The sequence below is a fragment of the Monodelphis domestica genome, chromosome 3, assembly GCF_027887165.1.
Source record: "Monodelphis domestica isolate mMonDom1 chromosome 3, mMonDom1.pri, whole genome shotgun sequence".
NCBI classification, from domain to species: Eukaryota; Metazoa; Chordata; class Mammalia; order Didelphimorphia; family Didelphidae; genus Monodelphis; species Monodelphis domestica.
The window spans coordinates 519,430,156-519,455,833 of record NC_077229.1 but is presented as its reverse complement, the minus strand read 5'-3'; the positions used below and the strand labels follow the sequence as shown (position 1 = coordinate 519,455,833).

The window sequence follows — 25,678 nt, the reverse complement described above, 5'->3', positions numbered from 1 at the left end:
AATATACTGCGAAAATTCAATCCTTAAGGAAACTTTGAAATTAAGAACAGAAGAAGTTAAAAGGCTTAAGTCTGAAAATGCAAGTAAGTAAAATACTTTGGGGGAGGATTCCTTGTTATATATATATTTAGTGAAAATTATGAACAAGAAGAATTAACAATGAAGAGGAATCCATTAGTAAAAGCTACATTTGATGATTTTGCTAGGACCGTGTATATTCCTATTTTGTCAGTGTATAATTATTTGACATACTGAGAGATTAAAAAACCCAATGGTGAATTTAACAGTTTATTTCTTAAAATCTAGTATTGAAGTTGGAAGAAGTGAATATCCTTAAAATTTAGAATGACAATGTAATTTTATGATAAAGGTCAAATCCCATATCACAAATTTCATTACAACAAAAATCCTCGTATAACAAAAAAATTTCTAAGACAGCCAACAGTCTACTTATTTCAGACAAGAGGGAGACAACATGCCCTAGAATGAAGATTTTTGGAATTAGAGTGATTAGCTTTAAATTCAAATCCCAGTTCTGCCCCTTACTACCTTGGGCTAATCATTTCATCTCTCTTGGGCCTCAGTTTCTTCATCTTTAAAATAAGAAGATTGAACCAATTCTAAAACTCTTACATTTATCATTCAGTAAGTTTTTATATATTTATTAATTATAACAAAATCTAAAATAAAATGAAGAATTTGGATGATAACTTAGAGTCCTTTGTAATAGAATTTCATGTTTATATCTAACTATATACAAGATGTTCCAAAAGCCTTTCAATAGCCTAAAATTGCACTAAGACTTTTGGGATATCTTTTACATGCATGATATTCTATCCTGAAATTTCCCATTTATTTATATAAAATCTATCAATAATATTAAATATTAAATGAATTCCCCCAAATGGAGCTCCTCCTAATGTGTTGAAGTCCTTTATTTCTCTTGACAATTGCATGAATCCCAATGGAACATATGAACTATCTTTTGGTTATTCTGCAGGTCCTCTACATGACTAGCCCCTTGTTTCTTCCTAATTTACATTTCTTTGAGGACAAGTGCCATCCCTGGCTTGTTATATACTATTGCCTTTGGTTGACATTCAATTTCAGTCCTTTGGAAACTGTGGTGTTCCATGACTGTGGCCAACAACACCAGAAGAATGCTGAGCTTCACGCCATTAAAAGCACCATATCGTTTCCCAAAGACAATTCATCCTGTTAAATTGTACGTCCAAATCATTGTCTATTTGTTCTGATCCTGCCTCAGACACTTACTGACTAGATGACCTTGGGCAAGGCATTTAACCTCTTGCCGCTGTTCCTTCATCTGGATAATGAGGATAGAATGGTGCCTCCTTCACTAGATTGTCATGAAGAGGAAATGAAAGTGTATCTGTAAGGCATTTTGTTGGTCTCATGCACTTTCCTCTTCCTGTATGCATAGCTAGGCAGAACTCTTTGAGCAATTATGGGACTTATTTAGGAGTCTCCCATCCCAGGACCTGATGCAATCATTAAAATATCACCCATGAAAAAAACATTTGGGAGGCTTCTTGGTCTGCTGATAGAGAACAGACTTTAAGAGTTGGGTATCCTGAGTTCAAGTTCTTCCTTTGAACACCCATCAATCCCATGGCCCTAGGCGAAGACACACTGAAGCTCCTAGTACCCCAGGTAGTTGTTTAAGACTAAAAATGATAGGAAAGTTTCTGATATGAAATAGTGGGAGTTTCCTCATCAAGAGTTCATCATGTTGCCAAAATCACAGGTAAGGACCAAAACAAAATACCCATCCACTCCTTCACCTCCTTTACCCCTCAATGGGCATCTGGAAGGCCCTCTCATGTATAAGAAAAATCCCTCTTTGATTTTGACTGTTCTGGCTATCTTCTAGAATGATGGCAAATGCCATTGGAAAGCATGCTTCCCTGATTTATACCTTATTTGATATAATTAATCAGTGTCGTGGTTCAGAATTCTGTTACACCCTTCAAGAAATAATGTATAATTTTGACATTTGCCAGGGAGACATCTTGTTGTTTGAAAACCTTTATTTAGGATGGTAGTTTGGAATCCATTGACTTTTAAATTGACAATACAGCACAGTGAGATCTTGAGTCTTAGAGTTTTCGGCCATTTCTTTGATTGGAAAGATATAGAAAGTTGTCAAATATGGTTTATGAAAGTTTGCCTATTCCTTATAATTTTAGTGTATGTGTAGATTATTCTAATTTTTTTTTGTGAGATGGAAAAGTGGGCCTTTGGAGCAGCAGTTATTGGTATTCTTCCTCTTTTTTTAATTAAGTATATTTATTTATTTACTTAATTAATTTAGAATATTTTTCCATGGTTACATGATTCATGTTCTTTCCTTTCCCTCCTCCCAACCCTGCCCTGTAGCCAACAAGCAGTTCCACTGGGTTTTACATGTGTCATTGATCAAGACCTATTTTCATATGATTAATATTTGCATGAGGGTGATCGTTTAGAATCTACATCCCTAATCATATCCCATCAAACCATGTGATCAAGCAGTTGTTTTTCTTTTGTGTTTCTACTCCCACAGTTCTTTCTCTGGATGTGGATACATTCTTTCTCATAAGTCCTTTATAATTGACCTGGGTCATTGCATTGCTGCTAGTAGAGAAGTCAGTTACATTTGATTGTGCCACAATGTATCAGTCTCTGTGTACAATGTTCTCCTGGTTCTACTCCTTTCACTCTGCATCAATTCCTGGAGGTCATTCCAGTTCACACGGAATTCCTCCAGTTCATTATTCCTTTGAGCACAATAGTATTTCATCACCAACATATACCACAATTTGTTCAGCCATTCCCCAATTGAAGGGCATCCCTTCATTTTCCAATTTTTTTATTCTCTTGGTATTGGTATTCTTTTGATAGCCTACTTTGGGTTCTAAAAAAGTCCATGTCTTTAGTATCTTCTCTTCCTGCCTGTCTCAAGTTGTTCCCTCAGTGCTTTTGAGATTTTGTCACCTCCAGGGTGGATAGCATTTATGTATAGCTAGCGTTTAAATAACAATTTAAAGTCTGCAAAATGTTTTACAAATAATTATCTCATTTAATCTTCACAATAACCTTGCAAGGTAGGTGCTGTTATTATTATTCCCATTTTATAGATGAGGACACTGAAGGTATAAGATTAAATGACATGTCCAAGAACACACTGCTAATAAGTGTCTGAGGCTAAATTTGATCTCCCATTTTCTTGATTTCAAGTCCAGTTGCCCTGCTTATAGAATTAGTCTAGAATAGCTACTTTTATCATTTCTATTTTATTTAGTGGGGGAGGCTAGGTGGTACAGTGGATAGAGTGCTGGACCTTAGCCAGCTAAGTGACCCTGGGTAAGTCAGTTAACCCTATTTGCCTGTGTTTCCTTATTTATAAAGTGAGCTGGAGAAGGAAATGGCAAGTCATTCCAGAATCTTTCCCAAGAAAACTCTGAGTAGGGTCATGAAGAGTTCAACATGACTGAAGAACAGCTAAACAAACCAAAATTATTCAGTGCTATTTCCACTTCTTTCTGTATTCATTCAGGTCTTTAATACGAAAGTTCAACAATAGGGACTTCATTCTTCTTAATGAGGAAAATAATATGTTTAAACACCTTTTCCATTTTTATTCTGTTGTCTTTGAGATTATTTTTCTTAGTTGGAGTCAATCGCCAGCCTGTTTTTACATTTCTTTTTTTCTTCCTCTGCTTCTCAGTGTTTTATGGAAAAATACTACTGATCTCTGCTGTTCTCTGTAAGATCTACTAAAGAGGTTTCTCTCTAAACCAGAGTTGGTTTTGGCTGCCATATTTCTCTGCTTAGCAAAGAGACCAAATGCTGGCAGCTGGAGTGGTTTCTAGGTTTTTCTATGCATTTTCCATTTTGGCCTCAATAACCAATATAAATTTGTGTTTGAAGTCATTTTAATTATACTCTGTAGTTTTTTCTCATTTTTCTTCTTTTGTTACTTTCTTTAATCTCTGCTTTAACAAGTGGATATTCTGACTACAAAGTGATAACTGATTTAGACTGAGCCTCACATTTGAAATGATTTCTTTTCTATCCATCAAAATAAAATGTTTCCTTTTTTGCTACATTATTTGTTGTTTAACTTATCCAATGCTTCTTCAACTCCTTTCTTAAAGAAATTATGAGTATTTTGATTGGTCTAAGGGCCTTTGGCTGTTCATTTATTATTCATAAATGATATTATAAAATATATTTTTCACTGTCCTTATCTATGTTCCCTCTTGAATTCAAATCACCTTGTGTCAAAGTATATTTTAATTTAATTTTTAGAGTCTTATCAAGTGCCTCACAGAATTTCTCAGTGTCCCTAGTCCTTTGTGACAGATTTTGATACATAAGCTACAGTTTTCACAGTTGTTTTCTTGCTCATAATTATCATGAGCCCTGCAATATGAGATGACTAAATGTCCCATGAAATGTTTCTTGTTGTTTTTGGAGGCATGATAAAACGAGCTCTGCCAACTCCCTAATTTGGGTCTCCAAGGAATAACTGTGAGCCATCCTTCCATTTAGCTGCAACTTCCTTTTATCATCTGACTTCATTTCTAGCAAGATTAATATGATTCATTTCCTCTGGTAATATGTTCAGTAGTTAATCATTGGTCATATCTCATATCTTCAATATCAATAGCTAATTTAATTTTCCTTTATGAGAGGCTAACAAACACATGATCTTAGGACCTCTGCTGTTATCATTACAATAATCAGTAGAGAAGCTACACAAGACTGAGAACCCTTATGCACTTTTTTGTGTATCCTGGATTGCTGTGGCAAAACATTTCTCACCAAGTGGCCAGCCCATTGGTGTGGAGCCTTTCTCTAGTGAAGTAGGCTGGTTATGAAAAAAGAGACTTCTGTTGACATAACTAAGTTTCAACCTTTCCAGAGTAATAGGGATTTGGAAGTTTTCCCTATTTATTTATTTAAAAATCTTTAGCTTCCATCTTAGAATCAGCGCTGTGTATTAGTTCCAAGGCAGAAGAGTGGTAAGAACTAGCAATGGGGGTTAGGATTACACAGCTAGGAAGTGGCAAGGAGGCCAGATTTAAACCCAGGACCTGTAGGCCTGGCTCTCAATTTACTGAGCCAGCTAGCTACCTCCAGTTTTCCCTTTGATAGTATTATTTTTAATTGGCCATTCAATTAAATAAGTATTTATTAAACTCTTGGATTGCAACCATTGCATGATGTAACATCTTGTGGAGAAGTTGTACTCGTAGCCTATAAGCAGTCTGCAAAACTCCCCAGTTTGGCTAAAATCAGAGTAAAATGTAAATTGAGGAATGTTTAACAAAATAAAAATAAACTAGGATATTGATCGTGTTAACTTGTAGTTTTCAAAGTTAAAATGTGGCCCGCAGGGATCTATTCATGTTTGAGTTTGACATCGCTGTCCTAGATGGATGCTGAAGATAGACAGAAAGGTAGATAGATGGATGGATACACAGGCAAGACAGACAGATAAATAAAACAGGAATTTCTAGGAATACATAAAAAAATATGGAGGTTTCTTTCTATTTAAAATACTCAAATAGATCTGTGTTCTTATTCCATGTGAGGCGCATCCTAACCCTTTCATTCCTGACCTTTCTGTGACATTCTTCTCCATCTTTCCCTCCCCTAGGTTTGCAGGGGGGGCACCTGATGTGTTGGGGGTGCTTCCTCCATTTGTCTTGATATCATGAGGACAGCAGTGAAGCGCATGGAATGCCCAGTGTTTATTCCTTGTTCTCACCAAATGACTAGCCCATATAATTTTTCACTCATCTTTGATGACTCACTCTTTACTCTGTTCTTCGGTTTGTTGGTGATGCTTTGCAGTCTATTTGTGTTCACCATATTCCTATCCTTGGGGTGATCAGGAATCCCATTCAAGAGATACTATCAGTAGAGAATCAAAAAAGAAAATAAGGTTGCATCTATATATAACTGAATCTATAAAATCCTCATAAAATATGAAATTGAGAATTGAAAGAAGGAAAAATATCTTAGACACAACTATAGACTGTATAGGAGTCCATGGATAATTTTTAGGGGGTCTGTGAACTTGGATGGAAAAAATGACAGCTTTATTTCAATATAGTTGGATTCCTCTTTAAATTTATATTTAAAAAAATTCTCCTTTCTCTAGGCCTGGCTCTCAATCTACTGAGTCTCCCAACTGCCCTTATGTATTTTATGCATTTTAAAACATTATTTTTAGGAGTTTATAGACTTTTCCAGACTACCAAATGAGGTGAAAAAAATCTTCTTGGATTAAAATAGTCTCTAGATCTGACTCTCAATCCACTGAGCCACCTAACTGCCCCCAAAACTCATCTTCTTGAGATTAAATCTTGCCTCAGACACTTCCTAGCCATATGACTCTGGATATGTTGCCCTGTTTGCCTCAGTTTCCTCATTTGGAAAATGAGGTGGAAGAGGAAATGGCAAATCACTATAGGATAGTGATGGTGAACCTTTTAGAGACAGAATTCTGGGCCCTGCACTCACTCACTCCCTAGACTATGTGTGGTGTCCCCCTCCCCAGCAGAGACTTTGTACTGTGCCCCTCCCCATCATTGAATGCTAGAAATGCCCCATCCCCTGCTTATCTCATACAGGAGAGGGAGAAAGCGCTTCCATTGGGCTGCTGGGCAGAGGGGTGGGTGATGAGAAAAAATATCATGAGGCACAGTGGAAAGGGGGAGGAGAGGAGCTCCATCAGAGTCCCTCTGCCTTTCTAGTAAAGAACTCCAGGTGGTGGGGAGAGGGAAGGAGGATGGTCTGTGTGCCGTCTTTGGCACCCTTGCCATAGGTTTGCCATCACTGCTATAGGATATTTGTCACGAAAGCCTGAAATTGGGTCACAAAGAGTCAGACAATAATTATAACTGGACTGTTTGTTAGTTCCATGTGGATAGGCAGAGATTTTGTCGTGACCATCCTTTTTTTTTTCCCTTTAATCTCCCACAACAAATAGTGGTTTGCATATAGTAGTCATTTGATAAAGGTTTATTAACTTGAATAATGCCTTAGTAGAGTATTCATGTTACCCCTAAAGAAATGACCATCATAAGGGCAGCAAGGTGACTTGGTGGATAGAGAGTAAAGCCTGGAGAAGGGAGGTCCTGGGTTCAAATTTGGCCTCAGACATTTCCTGGAAAAGTCACTTAACTCCCATTGCCTAGCCCTTACCGAGCTTCTGCCTTGGAACCAATACACAGTAGAGATTATAAGACAAAAGATAAAGGTTTAAAAAGAAAGAAAGAAATGCCTGTGACGAGCTATAATCTTGGTATAGAAATCTCATGTTTCTTTGTTTCTCCTTTCTCTCGTTCTCTTCCCTAGCTCTGAATCAGCAGTGCCTGGAGACCATCGCAATGCTTGACATACGGCAGCAGAAGCTGATTCAGGAAAGCATGTGTCTTAAAAGTGGCTCCACGGAGGTTACAGGTCTTGAAGTAAGTGTGTGAGCATTTTGGACAGCCTGGGTTCTGAGGAAGAGACGGGGAAAGCCGGCTTTCTTTTCTTCTGATTCCCTTTAGATTCGACACACCGCGGCACTCTCTAGCTTCTCCCCTCACCTCCGGTGTGTCAGAATACATCCTGCTTGTCTAGCCGCTTGTATGTCGTCTCCTCAGTTAGACTGTGAACTTGTTGGGGACAGAGGCTGTGTTTGCCTTTCTTGGGATCGCTAGCATCTAATACAGTTTCTGGCACACAGGAGGCCCTTGGTGAAGGCTTCTTGACATGACTTGGACAGTGGAATGCTGGGATGCAATCCATATATATACTATCTGTACACACAATATATTTATATATGTGTATCTGTGTGTCTATGTACAAGGGAATAGCCATATGACAATTCTCTCTTATCTCATCCTCAGTTTCATAGCATAGGAGGAGCATGTAGAACCTAGAAGAGAATGATGACATGATTTGAAGGGCTGGAAAAGTAGAGATAAGAAAAATGAAAGTGATATAATATATATAATATATGATGACAATATATAAAACATAGTATATTATATATTATATAACATAATAGTATGTGGAGAGGGGGAAGCTAGGTGGCTGAGTAGATTGAGAGCCAGACACAGAGACGGGAGGTCCTGTGTTCAAATTTGACCTCAGACACTTCCTAGCTGGGTGACCCTGGGCAAGTCACTTCACCCACCACTGCTTAGCCTTAACCATGCTTCAGCCTTGAAACCAATATACAGTATTGATTCTAAGATAGGAGGGAAGAGTTTTAAAAAAATATTCTTTATATGGAGAGGGAAGAGACTCTTCAATGGGCAACTCGATCAAGTAGTTACGATCCTACATAACTGTTGTCGGGGATCTTATGAGAAAGAGAACAAAGTACAGGTATCTCTTGATTATCGATTGATGGGAAGGACCATGGATAATTTTAGGACAGATTCTAATACAAATAATCTTTCCTATTCATATTGAAATGCGTTACACCGCTGAGATTTTGTGGTCAGCTCTGTTTTACCTGTGTAAATATTTAAAATTAATTAGTATTTACTACGTACACATACCTGATAATTTAGGTGGAGGTAGAAAGGATATAGTCTGAAGTAACAGAAAAACCCAATACAGTAACTAATTTTTGTCGTAGAAAATCCAAAGTAGAAATTAATAGATGGGAAACTGAAAACATGACTAGATCCCATTCCTTCTGAAGACATATAACTATGGGAAGTTGATGTCAACATTTAAGGACATTGACCTTGAAAAGCGCTGGGGAGGTACATCCTTTGGCTTCATTGTATTCCAAGTGAATAAGGTTTTCTTCCCTCCTTGTTGATTCTCCCTGCCACCCTGGCTTCTCTCTCATCCTTTTGAGTGTCTTTACTTATGATTGCAAATGAGGTGTTATAGATGACATTCAGTGATTAAATGCTTTTGGATTTGCAGCTGGCAGTCCTTGGGGCTTGTGTCTGTAACCATCCTGGGGGGCAACCTTGTTCCTGTTCGAAAACAGCTGCGATGGCTAGAAAGCAGCTTCTTCAGCTGAAGCAAGAGGTAACACTTAATTTGGCCAAATGATCATAACTATTTTTAAAAATAATGTTTTATTTTTTTCTCCAATTACACTTAAAAAAAGCTTTACCATTATTATTATTTTTTTAATTTTGAGTTCCAAATTCTCTTCCTTTCCTTCTCACTTCCTGAGTGGGTAAACAATATGGTACAGACTTTATATGTACAGTCCAAATGGACGGCCATAACTATTACTGTGCTTCATTTCTCCATTTTTAAAACAGTGGGAATAACGGAATATTTACATCTGTGATCATTTCATGGTGACAAATGCTAACTGCTGAGTTCTTCTTGGTTTTCAGCAGTACAACTGACTTATAAATTGGCTGTTTCATTAGAATTATTACAAACGGATATGATCCTCTGATTTCACTGGTATAGGAAACTCCCTTTACTAATGTCGATTGGCATCTATTTGGCTCTTTCATGAATTGTCTGCTTAATTAGATGGAAAATAGAAGTAGCTTTATTCTTTTCTTGAGCTATCGTCTCTTTTTCTCCTTTCCATTTTATTGCCAATCTATTACCAAGAATATTAATTATATTTTTACCATTGACTCACTTCTGAACTCCTTGCAGTCTGGCCACACTAACCCTAACCCTAAATTCCTTATCCCTAAATCCAGTGGCCCTTTTTTGAGGGTCTTCATCCTTTTTGACTTTTCTGTAGCATTTGATATTGTGGACAACTTCTTTTTGACACCCTCTTTCCCATTGATTTGTATGTTATAACTATCAGACGATTATAGATTTTTGAGCTGGAGGCTTTAGAGGCCATCAAGTCTACCCTCTCCATTTCACAGATGAGAAAATTGAGGTACTTGTCCCCAGTCACACAGTTCCTGTATGAGATAGGATTTGAACCCAAGTTCTTTGCTGTTTTTGAGTCATTCCACTTGCATCTGACTCTTTGTGATACCATTTGGGATTTTCTTGGCAAATATAATATTATGGTTTGCAAACCTTTGTCACTTACTAGCTGTGTGACCCTGAACAAGTCACTTCACCCTGTTTATCTCAGTTTCCTCATCTGTAAAATGAGCTGAAGAAGGAAATGGCAAACCACTTCAGTACCTTTGCAGAGAAAACACCAAAAGGAGTCACAGAGAGTCAGATGTGATTGAAAACGACTAAACAACAATTGTTAGAAGTTTCTCCTGATAGCAAGCCTAAATTTTTACTAATATCAAGCTTCAATTTACCTCTTTGCTTCCTTGATCTGTTTTCCATGACCAATAAGAATAAGTGTGATCTTTCCTTCACATGACAACCTTTAACTACTTTTAAGACATTTGTTATGTCCCTTGGTCACTTCCCCATTCCTGGTCTATTTGGTTTTAGGCTAAATATTGAGTTCTCGTCTCGTCTCGTCTCGTCTCGTCTCGTCTCGTCTCGTCTCTTCTCTTCTCTTCTCTTCTCATCTCTTCTCTTCTCTTCTCTTCTCTTCTCTTCTCTTCTCTTCTCTTCTCTTCTCTTCTCTTCTCTTCTCTTCTCTTCTTTTCTTTTTTAAAAAATTATTGGTAAGGGAAGGTGTGAATCCCTGAGGACATTTTCCTTAGAAAGATAATTAAATATTGAGTTCTTTTAAACAAACCTCATATTTCAGGAACTCAGCCTCATGATATCTTCATTGCTATCCACTAAACACTCTCTAGTTTATCATTGTCCTTCTTAAATTGTGACACCCAGAACACAACGCAGTCCTCCAAATGGGGCCTGATGAGTGGTGGAGTACAATGGGATCATCACCTTTATAGTGCTGAAAGTGATGCCTTTTGTTAATGTAATTAATTAATTAATGTTCTTAATCACAGCTATTTTAGCTACTAAATCACATGACCCATGTTGAACATGCAGAGCACCAAGCAAAGATTTTTTTAGTGGAAGAATAGTATGTGATTAGTTAATATTAGAAACATGAGCTCTGTTTTCTCTGCATTAATACAACTATCCATGGGGTCAAAGGAGATATTTTTCATGTCAAAGAGAAAATCCATTCAGAGAAGGGGAAGAATAATGAAGCCAAGAAGGCCAAGGTGACATAGCAACAGGTAGAAAAGAACTTGATAGCCTAATGATCCTTATACAATGGGGCATTGAAACAAACATGCCAGATAGTACGGTACCGGAGTTAGCTAAATTGAAACATGCAATTATTACAGGCGTCCTTATTGAACTGAATAAGGACTGAAAGACAAAGGTTTAAAGCCAGTGGAAACATATTCAGGTCACGGTAAATAAAAATTAAAAGTCTCAGGGTATCTTGTGTAATATTTCTTCAGGAACTTTCGCCAATAGGAATACTAAAATGTTGTCCTATTTCAACTTTTTCAATCACATTTTTGTGTTTTAATGAGAAGAGCTGTATGTTATTAAAAAGATCATCTTTATTCTTTGGCTGAGCTATTTCAAATAGAAGTAGGCTCATTTTAGAGCTACATATTGAATTATTACAAAGATGTGATCGCTAAATAACTTTGTTAACAGTCTGCTGAATATAGACATAAATCAGCATGCAGGGACGTGTAGCTATATTTGCATGTATATATTATATATCATTTAACATATAATACGATATATAATGTGTAATATTAAATATGTGGGTAGAGCATCCATCCTGGAGTCAGAAAGACCTGCGTTCAAATCTGGCCTCAGCTATTTACTTGTTATGTGATACTCAGCAAGTCTCTTTGCCTCTGTTTACCTGAATTTCCTCATCTATAAAATGGGGATAATAACAGCATCTAACTCCCAGGTTTGTTAGGAGGATCAAATTGGACAATAAGTGTAAAGCAGTTGGAACAGTACCTGAAACAAAGTAAGTGCTATATAAATACTAGCTATTAATGTTATTATTTGGGCATTATATATATCTGAAGTACTCAGAAATCTTAGGGCAGCTTGAATAGCTTAAAACTTCCCTAATACTTTCGGGAAAGCACGTGTACGTGTGTGTGTGTGTGAGTGTGAGTGTGGGAGAGATTTGGGTGTCTCAGGTAAGGAAGGTAGGGCCAAATCTAAAATAAAGCAGGGGGGGGGGGTCCTGTTCGAATAGTCTTCTCATGCTCTTAGTCACAGATGGCATTGGACTAATTTCACAAAGTCCTGGAATAAGTAAAAAATGTCTCAGAAAACCTGGCAAATGTGTAAAAGTTTTATTTGACCATCCATGCTCTCCTAGTTTGCTGCAAGGAATGGCCAGCTGGTTCTTAAAAATGCTCATTTCCCACTGATGCTACATGGCCGTGAGTCAGAGAGCAAGAAGATCTCAAAAGAATTACAATTAGCAACAGTCCAGGGCCAGGAATGACAGAGAGTGGGCATGAGCAGGCTGCAGTGCATCAGCACTAATGATGTACAATTATAATAATAAAAACGATAGCTAACATGCATGTGGTTTTTAAATAGTTTACAAAGCTCTTCATAACAACCCCAGGCCACTATAGGTATTATTATTTCCATTTTACAGATGAGAAAACCTGGTACTTTTAATATAAAATAATACCTAGCAGTTATAATGATGCTTTTAGTTTCATAATCATTTCTAGCATTTACAATAGTGCTTTAAAATTTTTTATTGTCATGCAAAACCCACTTCCACCTTGGTCACTGTTGTAAGAGCACACTCATGCATAACCGAAACCCCCAAATAAAACCATAAATACACAGATGCGAAAGCTGACTCTGGAGGTGGAGAGCGTTCCCTGGCATAAGTCTTTCAGGATTGTCCCAGATCATTGCCTTGCTGAGGGTAGCCAAGTTTCCACAGATAATCGTCGTACAGTAGTGCTGTTACTGTGTACAGTGTTCTCCCAGTTCTGCTTATTTCGCTCTGCCTCAGTTCCTGCAATCTTTCCAGCTTTTTCTGAAATCACCTTGCTTATCATTTCTTATAGCACAAAAGGATTCCATATAATAGTACTTTTTAAGCTGTGTAAAACATTTACACATGTTAACTTTTCTAAAAATTTAATTAATTTTATTTTAGAATATTTTTCCATGTTTACAGGATTCCTTTTTTCTTCACCTCTTTTCTCCCCCATCCCAGAGCCAACCAGCAATTGCACTGGGTTGTAGAAATGATACCTATTTCCATATTATTCATTTTTGCTATAGAGAGATTTTTAAAAGCCTAAACCCCAAATAACATTAATATGTTAACTTTTGATCCTCACAACAACCCTGAGATGTGTGCCATTTTTATCTCTATTTTACAAATAGGGAAACTAAGGCAAACAGAGGTTAAATGACAGCTAATAAATCACTTGATGCAGGATTGGAACTCCAGTTTTTCTGAGTCCAAGAGTTCTCTGCTCTCTTTTCTGTGGTACCACCTAGCTGTCTCAGAAACATAACAGTGACCCATTCATGATTAGACACTTTTTATGTTGTATGTTAGAGGCAGGATAAAAATTGCATTTGAATTCAGGTCTTGCCTGACTACATCTTTTTTTCTGGAACTTGCTGCTTGACCATGGACAAATCACTCAACCTCTCTGAATCTCAGTTTTCTCAACTGTAAAATCTGCATAGTATTTCATTTGCAGCTCACTGAGATAATCAAGTAAATAAGCCTCTTTGCAAATTAAATTCTCTAGAAATATTACTACAACTATTATGTGGAGATTTTTGGGAAGGAAAAACAGAAGGGATCACTACCAAAATATATAAAACCACGTTTATTAACAAAAAGGACAAGGAAGTTGGAAGGGGAATCAGGGAGTGACTTATCTCTAACCACCCAGAGCTTAACATACTAAGATTTCTAATCTAAGATTAATCTAACTACTAAAGGGTAAATAAGAGTCCAAAAGGGGCCCAGATTCTCACAAACTCCGAAGTCCTTGGTAGGGTCAGACTGAAGAATCCAGATGTAAGGTCCTTACAAGATCCAGGAAGGGAGGAAGTTCACATCCAAATCACATCTGTCCACCAGAGTAAATGGGGAACTCACACTCAACCTTTTTCTTGAGGATAATCCAAATCAGGCAGCTTCAAAGATGATTTCTTCAGGGAGACTCGCAGACACACAGCCTCTGTGTCTGAATTCCAGCTTCAGAGAGGCAGTTGTTAGCTGCCCAACTCTCTCAGAATCCTGACCCAGCCAGCTTTGCAGAATCTTGGCTTGAGAGCTGTCAATCAACTTTGCAAATTCCCTAGCTAGAGAGCCCCCCTTTGTACAAAGCCAAAATTTTGTTAAAAACACTATTTTGGCATTTGTGCACTAACATACTTACATATCACTTAAACTAAAATATCTACCCAAAATAACAAACAATCTACACTTAACTATCTTATCCTATCTAATACTATCCTATTCCAGAGATTTAATCAAAGGAAGGAAAAAAGGGAATTAAATATTGAACAAATACAAAATTTCAAAATACAGATGAAACATAAGCAAAAGCACAACAAGCAAATAACATCAAAAGCAAAAGCTAAACACAACTTTCTTGCAAAACATTAAAATTATAAAATACTACTCTTATCAACTAATACAGAAACTTCTCTATTGTAATGCATAAACATCAAACTTGGAGAAAATTTTTTGGAAAAACATAATAAGCACAACATTGCATAAGTTTTACAAAAAAGTGAACCAAACCATCAAACTCCCTTATGCAAAATACATTTAATAATAGATAAAATTAAAATAAATAGATAAAATAAAATAAAATAAAAATAAAATTAAACATAAGTGATCTATTTATATAAATTTTACATATATACATACAATATTTGCATGTATGCTATACATATACACATATACTTCACATTTATATATATATACATATAAATACACTATAATACAATTAATTTTGCAACCCTAACTATTATACTCAGTATTTACATATATTTACATATGTATTTACAATTTTGCGTGATTTGTGATGTTATATGTCACTTGTGCTATGCAATGTATGTTGTTATGTATGTTGCAATGTATTTTGTGGTGTAGTTCAGTATCTTACCTTATCTTATCTATCTTAAACTCTAATCCTATCTAATTAAAGCCCAATCTCCTAAAACTAATCTCACCTACCTATATTCCTATACTAATCTCACTAATATACTATAATAATACTAATCTCACCTACCTATATTCCTATACTAATCTCACTAATATACTATAATAATACTAATCTCACCTACCTATATTCCTATACTAAACTAAGTAGCTGATTAATTTTTTAGTAACTAACAACTGTATAACTAATTATAACATTGTTAATATCTAACTATACATTGTTTCACTCATTCAACTAGTGATTTAATGTAATCTAACCATGTTTATGTTTTTATTATGTTGTTATTCATGCTATGTTATGTTGTTTTGCTAGTATTATGTCAGTGTTACTGTTATATTAGTGTTGTGTTACTGTTGCATGCAATATACTTACCACAACTTCAGATTTTCCTTCTCATCTCATCTTGTTTGAAGAATTCTTCTATCAGCTTTGCAAATTCCCTAGCTACACATCCAACACATGAGATAAATGAATTATAAAAGATACTTATGACCATCCAATGTGTGTTGTTCATATAGCAAGAATAAGAGACAGTGGGCAGCCTGAGAATCCCCTCAATACTAACACAGTAAGAGGAAGACCTTTAGCTTGTTGGTGAGAGCCCCAGTGGGGGATTTAGGGGTTGATATGGACATGAATTAAGCAGGAAGAGAAGGCGTGGAGAACTTTTCATCTCCTTTAATTGAAGGAGTATGTACACAGATAGAGTCAATGTTCTATCAAAGCCCAAAGTCAAAGTGTTTATCAGAGCTAAAACTGCACTTATTAATCATTTTATCTCACAAATAATTTGGAAATAATCTATACATTTTTTTAGTTCAAGAGTGTGCTTGTAATCTTACATTAGTCAGATGATTAATTATGAAACTAATCACTGGCTAGCAAATCCTTCCTAACTGTGTGACCCTAGGGGAGTCTCTTAATTCCTGTTCTGCGTCAGTTTCCTCATGAGAATAATAATAGCACCTACCTCACAGGGTCGATGTGAAGATTAGATGAGATAATATTTGTAAGAAGCACTTAAAACACAGTTTCTGGCATTCTTATAGTTCCCTTTTCCCCGTTATTCATTAAATTATTTGTCCATATATTTTGATTTATCTCAAACTATTCCCTAATTTTTGCTAAAGAGCTAAAAATTGAACAAAAATATGTAATACTAGTCATGCTAACATTTTCTCTTGTGCCAATATTTTACTCACTACATATTTTATAGTAATTTTAAAAAATTTACTTATTTATTTTTTAAACCCATACATTTTGTCTTAGAATCTATATTGAGTATTGGTTCTGAGGCAGAAGAGCAGTAAGGGCTAGGCAATTGGGATTAAGTGATTTGCCCAGGGTTATTCAGCTAGGAAATGTCTGAGATTAGATTTGAGCCCAGGACCCTCCCTCTCCAGACCTGGCTCTCTATCCACTGAGGCATCTAGCTGACCCTTATAGTAACTTTATTCATTTTATATTATTTACCCCATTGGTCTAATGAATCTTCAATTTCTCCTTCCTCTCTCCCTCCTTCTTTAGTTCTTTCTCTCCCAACCTACCTACAGACCTTCCAAATGGATTTGACTTAATTTTCTGTAGGAGTATCCATGTCCTCAGAGGGTATAGCAGGTAGGTTGGGGATAGAATGGGAAGAAAAATCTCCTTTTCATATAAATCAAACACTTCACCCTCTAGGAGCCCTGTATTTTTTAGGCCAGATATAGAACTCTGAGTCTAGGTTATATATGTTTAGTGTCTAAAGTATTTTCTCTATTCTCAATTCTACCTTACTCCCTACATAATTTTTGTTTTTATTTCTACTAAGACAAAGCTTCTCCTTCAGGATAGTGCTTCCCTAAGTTTCCCCTTATGGGCAGCTGCCTGACCCTGTGGATAGAATGTTGGGCTTCAAAGTCATCTCCCTGAGTTCAAATCTGTCCCTAGACACTTATTAACTGTGCACACTTGGACAAGTCCCTTAACCCTATTTGCTTCAGTTTCCTCATCTGTCAAGTGAGCCAGAGAAGGAAAGGGCAAACCACTCCAGGATCTCTGACAAGAAGACTCCAAATAGGATTATGGAGAGTCACTCAATTGAACAACAACAAAGTTTCCTCTTGCTAATCCTTCTACTAAAAAAGATTTTTCTAAACTGTTAGAACAATGTCAGATGTTAAACGTACTGTTTTCTCTTTCAGAATCTAGTCTCTGGAACTTTGACTAATAAACTTTTGACTAGAATTCTTTTGCTGATTTTTAGTATGTAAGGGGGAAAAGGAGCTTATTTGTAAAAAGGTTGGACTGGATTATATTTAAAATAGGGCTGCTGGGAATTTAATTTATTCCAAAGAGATTTATTTACAATTTATTTACAAAATATAGAAAGAGTGAAGTAAGAAAATCAGAGAGAGGATAGGGTAAGATATCTAGCCTAAGCACTAAGTAATTTACTCTGACCCCTGGCTCAACCCAGGCAGGGGAGTTTAGTCCTTAACCGGAGAGGCCTCAGCCCTTGTAGCCAAGGACCTGGGAAAGTCTCTCTCAAGAGGTAGTAGGTCTCTCCTGAGGCTAGTTTTTTCAGAAAATCTCCAGGAAAGGAGTCATATTTTTCACTCAGTATGTGTCGGTCCAAAGGAAGAGATTTAATAACAGCCTCACCAGAAACAGGGTCTCAGGTCCAGTCAGCAGATTCTTCTCCAGTATCAACTCCAAAGAATGAAGAACTGACTCTCACAGGAAGTTCAACTCCAAGTAGAATTCCAAGTAAAAAACTGTATTCAGGAAGTTGTAACTCCCTTTTAAAGGCACTTTCTTTTGCATCACTTCCTGTGCCTTCCCCTAATTTTATGTCTACCAATCACAGTTGAAGCTTTGCTTTAGGACTGCCTAGGGACAGTCAGTTTAATTCTGATCCGTCACCCACTATTGTACATGTGGGTCACAAACGTCTCCCCACTCAAGTGTGAATGGGGTGTTTACACCTTTGGTGATTAAATCTAAAAATGGGCAGGGGAGTTAATTTAATTTTTACAATCAGGGGAGAGTTAATTTCATTTTGACAATCAGGGAGAGTTAAATTTAGTCTTCACAAGTAATAAGTACAGTCAAAATGCTAAGAGATTGGAAACTTTGAAGGTTTAGATGATGACTTTTTTGAGCTCTTGCTTCTGCATACCATATTCTAAGATTATAATGAAATTTTAAGCTAGACTGAGAGTTCACATTTAGTGCTCATTAAACCATTAAAAAATTGAGCACAAAAGAGTAGCAAAGAAAATCAGTATGCAAAAAATATCCAGAAGGCATCACAAAGAAGTATTCCAGTCTTCCCCTTATTAATGTGCTTCTCTTTTAGAAAAAAGTAGAGATATTCCCCAATTGACAAATGGTCAAAGAATATGAACAAGCAATTTTCAGAAGAAGAAACCAAAGCCATCAATAATCATATGAAAAAATGTTCTAAATCACTCTTGATTAAAGAAATGCAAAGTGAAACAAATTGGAGGTACCACATCATACCTATCAGATTGGCCAATATGAAAGTAAAAGAAAATGATAAATGTTGGAGGGGATGTTGTGAAATTGGGACATTAATGTGCATTGTTCGTGGAGCTGTGAACCGATCCAACCATTCTGGAGGGCAAATTGGAATTATGCCCAAAGGGTTATAAAACTATGCATACCCTTTGATCCTATGATACCACTACTGGGTGTTTATCCCAAAGAGATAATAAAGAAGAGTAAAGAACACACTTGTACAAAAATATTTATAACTGCTCTTTTTGTGGTGGCAAAGAATTAGAAACTGAGGGGATGTCCATCAATTGGGGAATCACTGAACGAATTGTGGTACATTGTTGGTGATGAAATACTATTGTGCTGTGAGAAATGATAAGTGAGATGATTCCAGAAAAATCTGGAAAGATCTGGGAACTGATGCAGAGTGAAATAAGGAGAACCAGGAGAACATTGTCTACAGTAACAGCAATAGTGTATGATGATCAGCTGTGAAAGACTTGGCCACTCTCAGCAATGCAATGATCTGGGATAATTCTGAAAGACTTATAATGGGGAATGTTAATCCACCTCCAAAGAAAGAACTGTTGGAGTTGGATAGATGAAGATCAAAGCATAATATCGTTCACATCAGTGTACTTACTGTGTTATTTTGGGGTTTGGGTGTCATGTATGAGTGTGCTCTTACAACAATTATGGAAGTATGTTTTGCATGATAATAAAAATAATTTTTTTAAGTTAAAGAGTTAAAGTTAAAAAGAACATGTTATTATCACCCCTCTCTAGTGTAGCAAAATACTTCCAAGTCCTATGCTCATCACTACCAATAAGCAAGCATAAACTGGCCTTTGTACAGGTTATTTAGTACAACTTTCCTTTCTGTTACAGTTAGATCTGTTAAAGAAAAGTAAAGAAGAAGCTTATATAATGGCAGATGCATTCCGGATTGCCTTTGAGCAACAACTGATGAGAAGAAATGAGGAGACCCTCAAACTGATGCAAGTGAATAAAATTTGTAAAAAATCAACCAAATGGCTAAACTGGAAACACCCTAAGGATGACGGTAATTGTATATCAGTAAAACATTGGATAATTTTAAGGATCTGGGTAATTCGATTGGAACACTAAGTCTATCGATTTCAGTTGTGCTTTGTTATAAAAAGGCAACGCACAGAATGTCTCCCTCTCACTTGTCTAGTTGACAAAATCATCCATGGAAACAACAACAGGGCTATTGAAAGGCACAGCTGCAAATGAGACTTTGTGATTCATGAGGTCATCTCACAAATTCCCAATAGATTCCCTCCTGGTTCTTTCATGGTCGTAGGAACAAATATATTGAAAAGAAAACTACATGCTATTTAAAAGCATAAAAGATGATTAAAGGGGAGCTGAGAAAGAAATAGTAATTTAGACAGTGGCGAGGAAAACCAAGTTGAAATGAAAATTTCAACAGCATTGTTTTGCTTAACCGCTTCACTGTATTTCAGCTCCTCCACTGGATAATACAAATTGCCGAGGTCACTGCTTCATTTTCTGATACAATACCTTATTGTATTAAAGAGAGAGTGACAGCTTTCTCATCTCAGCTTCATTTCCCTCATCTGTACAATGAAGGAGTTAACCCCAAATCTATAATACTCTGCTGCTATCTTTTTTTTTTAAACCTTTACCTTCTATCTTAGAATCAATACTAAGTACCATTTCTAAGGCAGAAGGACAGTAAGGGCTGAGCCATTGAGATTAAGTGACTTGCCCAGGATCATCAAGGTATCTGAGGTCAAATTTGAACCCAAGTCTTCCTTACTCCAAGCCTGGCTCTCTATCCACCCAGCCACCTAATTGCCCTACTATCTTTTAAAATGAAGATTTCTTCTCTAAAATATTATGTTGATAATGTGAGGTTCATTCTTATGTTTTTTACTGTTACTTCATATTCATTAAATGTAATTTTTATTTATGATTTTTATCTAAATGTAATTTTTGTTTGTGAAATATAATGTTTGTAGTAACATTTTTTTAAGAGTCCTGAAAACAGGCAAACAAAGAAACAAAAAGGGTCATGCAGTACAGCTGGCATTTAAGAAGTAGAATTAAATCTTGAACCATAGATTCCAAAATCCCAGATATAAAAGGAATCTCAGAGATCCCAACAACTAAATGACCCATCCATTGCTGGCGGTGTTGAAGAATCCATGTCACGTATAGCTTGGATCAGATGGCTCTCAGGGTCCTGTCGAAATCTAAGATTCTTATTCTATGATTCGTTGAGTAGAGCTCGCCTCTGAGAAGGAATCCCTTCTTTGGCAAAGTTAGCTATTCTTGTTACTGAAAATCCACAAAAGGATATTAGCTCAATGCTCCTCTGTCAAAATTCGAACTGGGCTCTTAGCAATGCATATATTTGCATCTATTGTTCTCATAGTTAAGTTGTCTTAAGTCAAAAATAAATTTAGTGGGAGAATTAGCAAGAGGAGACATATCGAGATATGGTAAATGCAAGGTATAGGTTGGGTATATACATACAATTTGATTCATCCCCGTCCCCACCCTATTTTTCTATGGCCCTCAGGATTTGTGTCGCAAAAGAAGAACTTTGGGCAGAAGCTAATGGATATACTCACTTCTGAAGCCAATTCTAAGAGAAAAGAGGAGCTCGACAATCATCAGGAAATCTTCAGGATCCTAATAGATTTGGTCAGTATGTTTAGGTTCTTTGGGGAAGCCAAAGGCATATAGTTAGCCTTATTTCTCATAGAAAATGCAGATCTTTAGCTCTAGACAGCGTTCTCTGCTTGTCTTACTCCTCCATGCATGCTCCCCTCCCTCCCCTCCCGCCTGTCACACTATTCCATCACAGAATGCCTCTCTCGAGCCTCGGTTGTCCCTCAGTTCATGCCTTTTCCTAAACGCGTGAGTGTGTTTCCTTGTACATCTTCTCCCCTTCCAAACGTCTGTTCTGACCATGTGAATGTATGCGTGTACCGAGCAGGCGGGCGTGTAAATCACAGGGTGGATGGATGCAGCATGCAGGTATTTCTGCGTCCCCACTTTCACCCTGTAAGACTGAATGGAGAACTTTGCTCTCCACTGAACCGCATGCCATGGGCACTCGCTAAAGACCGACCGTGGAAGGTCAGTGACTGAGCAGAAGGGATGCAGCCCTATTCTAATGTGCTATTCTTGGAGTGCATTCAGTGCTGTAACGTCCCTCAAAGCAGTGCTGGCCAACTTGGATGCTCACGTGGCGATTCATGTGGGCCACCTCTTGAATTAGGTTTAACATGTTTTATGGTACTTTTATTTATTTTGTTAAACATTTTCCATTCGCAAAAAGCTCTTAGCGTCTGTCTTATTTTTATTTTATTTTTAAAAAATATTTGTTTTTTTTTTTTGCTTCAAATTGAGGTCCAAGCTGTTTCCCTCCTCCTTTCCCAAGCCTGCACTAGAGAATGCCAATACTGGACAAGGATAGTGAATGTGGAACTATAGTTCCCCAGAGTAGGTCTTTCTCTGGAGATGGAAAGCATCTTCCTTCATATTACCTTCTGTTTTAGAATCTATACTTAAGTATTGGCTCCAAGGCAGAAGAGCGGTAAGGGCTAGGCAATGGGGTTAAGTGACTTACCCAGGGTCACACAGCTGGGAAGTGTCTGAGGCCAGATTTGAACCCAGGACCTCCCCTCTCCAGGCCTGGCTCTCTATCCACTGAACCACTTAGCTGTGCCTCTCTAAATACATTTTAGTTTGGTTTGGGCCACCCTCAAGAGTCTTGCAGGTCCCAAATGGCACTTGTGTTTAATACCTGTGTGCCAAAGAACTACTCTGATGGGTAATGCATCAGGAGGACCCAGCAGGCCATTCCATGGCCATTCCAGCAAACTCTGGTCAGCTCTACCAGATCCACAAAGGTTTTGAATACAGACTAAAGAATAGACTCTGCATTTATGCCTTTATGACAAGGCTGACCGTATGAAGAACTCCTCCTCCCCCCCATCAAAAGTGAACTCCTCGAGAATGCAGACTTCCCTTTTTTGTCTCCCATGCTTAGAGCAGTGCCAGGCACCTGGCAGACACTTAGTAGTTGCCAGGCGACTCGCTTCTTGCCGCATCCTTTGCATTTGTCATTCCTGGTGTTTGTGAACGAGTTAGTGGTAAGAGAATGGTGAAACGATCGATGTTCCAAAGTGTCAAAGTCAGTCAGTCTTGTTGTTTATTGTCTTAATTCTGCTTTTTCCCTCCTATCTCTTATATATACAGTTGAATGACAAAGAAGAAGCTTTAGCGCATCAGAGGAAAGTTAGTTACATGCTTGCTCGGGAACTGGAAGACAAAGATGCCATCAAGAAGAGTAAAGACCAGGAACCTGTGAAAGCGGATTCTCCGTGTGAAAACCACTCGCCTCCGACTTCAGACCCCCCTCGCTTCTTTGATCCTCCTATATGTTCAGATTTCCACATTTTAAGCCGTAGGAACTGTATTTGTTCAGTCCTGAACCACAACATAGATGCAACCTCTGTAGGAACACTAAAAAAATCACGTTCCTTGCCATCAAGGGTCAGATTTTTTGAAGAAATTCAAGTCGAAGAAACATACAAAATCACAACTGGAAGTAGTTTGTAACACCGTTTTTTAAAAAATTAAGATTTTGTACCTCTTACTGTGTCAAAAGAAGTTTTGCGCCTTTGTGCACTTTCTGAGCCTTTCTCATTTTAAAACAATAATTTGACCAAACTATGGGGAAAATGCATTTTCTATAATTTAATGTTGTGGAGAAATAGGTTTTAAAATATTTTTAGTATAGTATTCTTTTAATATTTATTTAATGTCCTAAAACCAAGCACATAAAATGATTTAGAAACAAAATAGAAACATGAGCATTCAACTAGATTATATAAGAGGACCTTAGGTTGGCTTAAGGAGCCATGGAACAATTTTAAAATGTTACTTTAAGGAGCTATGGGGTAGCCAGGTGGCACAGTAGATAGAGTACCAGGTGTGGGAGTGAGGAAAACTCATCCAGCCTTAGATACATTAGCTGCTTGACTCTGGACAACACACTTAACCCTATTTGCCTCAGTTTCCTCATCTGTAAAATGAGCTGGAGAAGGAAATGGCAAACCACTCCAGTATCTTTGCCAAGAAAACTGCAAAAAAAGAGTCCCAAAGAATCAGACTGAATAACAACTAAGAAACTGGCATCTAACCGATCCCTCCAATAAAGCAGCATAGTAACTTATAAGCTGCTGATACGGTTTTTAATCGTGGATTTTTCAGTGAACTATTTGATATAAAAAGTTCAGAACTAAAAGTTCTATTTTGTTAGTTTCAGTCTACAATTTCAGAGGATGAAAATCTGCTTTTGTTGGTTTCTTTGGACAGAGCACGTTAGCTCTGGAAGGATGCTCAGAACTCATCTCGTCCAGTCCCCCCTCTTTGTACAGTAGAAAACAAGCCCACAGATGGAACTTGCTCAAAGTCACTCAGGAACTTGGGTCGTCTGACTCAAATCTGTCATTCTTTCCCTGTAGCACACTTTCTGTCCCTCACTTTCTGTCTTAGTATCAATACCGTGTATTGGTTCCAAGGCAGAAGAGCAGTAAGTAAGGGCTGGGCGCTGGGGGTTAAGTAATTTGCCAGGAAGTATCTGAGGCCAGATTTGAATTTAGGACCTTTAGAGATTTGCCCTTGAATCAAAAACAAGTGTTTGACATTTTTATCTGTGATTCCTCATCGGGTGAATACAGCCGAGCTTCTGACATCCCGTACCTCGCCGGTGTTATGAGGACCGTAAGTAGTTTGTAAAATCATTTGGGTTCTTCAGAGAAAGACATTGTTAAAATTCTACTAAAAGAATAGTACTGAGGATCAATAAATATAAGGCACGGTTTCTTTGTCCTACATCACATAGTTCGACACCAATTTATTTAATGAAAATATGATAAAAAACCCTGAAAATGTTCTATCTAAAGGCAAAACTTTTCTTTGCTCCTGTGCAGGTTTTCTGTCTCCTAGTAATTTGACACTTGTTAGGGGTTCTTCATTTTGAGTTATTTCTCATCCATTTTTGCATTTTTACAGCCCCTCAAGAAGATGAAATCTGCTGTACTCTATCTGTTTATATATCCATTTGTCTTTGATCATTTATGGCTTCAGTGAACATCTTGTCTCTGTATTTCTGAAGTCTGTTTAGACCTATACTAATGGTGAGATGTAATCTTTTATTTTTCTTTCTGGTTTTGAACGTCTAGATTATTATTGCTGAAAGTTGTAGATAACTGTGCCCATTTTGAATACTGTCTCATTTGTACTATATGTTGTTACAGACCATAGGTGCCTTCTAGATTAATTTATATCAGGATTTTACTGATAAAATGTTTTGTTCTGGAACTTTTATTCTCTAAGGATTTGCTGAATTTGTATAATGACAACTCATGTGACATTTGGCGGTTCAATTCATAGTCCTTTTTGTCTTTATTTAAAGTCTATTTGGGAGCATCTGGGTGGCTTAGTGGACGGAGAGCCAGGCCTAGAGACAGGAGGTCCTGGGTTCAAATGTGACCTCAGACACTTCCTAGCTGTGTGACCCTGGGCAAGTCACTTAACTCCTATTGCTTAGTCTTTTTAAAAAGGTAACCCCTATGAATTGTGGGGAATACAAATAGTATTATCACTGTTTTAACAGGTGAAGAAATTGAAGTTTAGGTTCAGGTGCTCCAGGGTCACATCATAAGGTAAATGTCCAGATTTTTTTTCTTTAAAAAAATTAGTCATTTTTAACATTTATATATATAAATATATTTTAAATTTAGTTATTTTTAACATTTATATATATAATATATAAAAATTAATTATTTTTAACATTTATATATAAATTTATTTTATATTTATATATATATTATATATAATTTATATATAAATTTAAACATTTATATATAAATGTTAAAAATAACTAATTTTTTTAAGAAAGAAAATCTGGACATAAGGTAACGGTATACATATATATCATATATATATATGTATACCGTTACCTTCTGTCCTAGTAACAACTCTAAGACAGAAGTGCA

At 36.9% G+C, this 25,678-nt stretch overlaps 1 protein-coding gene across 4 annotated transcripts in view; it reads left to right on the top strand.

Annotated features, from left to right (window-relative positions):
* Positions 1 to 25,066, top strand: part of CCDC125 (coiled-coil domain containing 125) — a 58,188-nt gene extending 33,122 nt beyond the window's left edge. For all 4 annotated transcript variants that reach the window (XM_056824943.1, XM_056824940.1, XM_056824941.1 and 1 more), the window contains exons 7-12: positions 1 to 83; positions 7,375 to 7,487; positions 8,953 to 9,060; positions 19,500 to 19,674; positions 21,184 to 21,308; positions 22,872 to 25,066. In XM_056824943.1, coding sequence (XP_056680921.1) covers positions 1 to 83; positions 7,375 to 7,487; positions 8,953 to 9,060; positions 19,500 to 19,674; positions 21,184 to 21,308; positions 22,872 to 23,234 — 967 coding nt within the window. In that variant the 3' untranslated portion in view covers positions 23,235 to 25,066. The remainder of the gene's footprint in view (positions 84 to 7,374; positions 7,488 to 8,952; positions 9,061 to 19,499; positions 19,675 to 21,183; positions 21,309 to 22,871) is intronic.
* Positions 25,067 to 25,678: the final 612 nt, after the last annotated feature.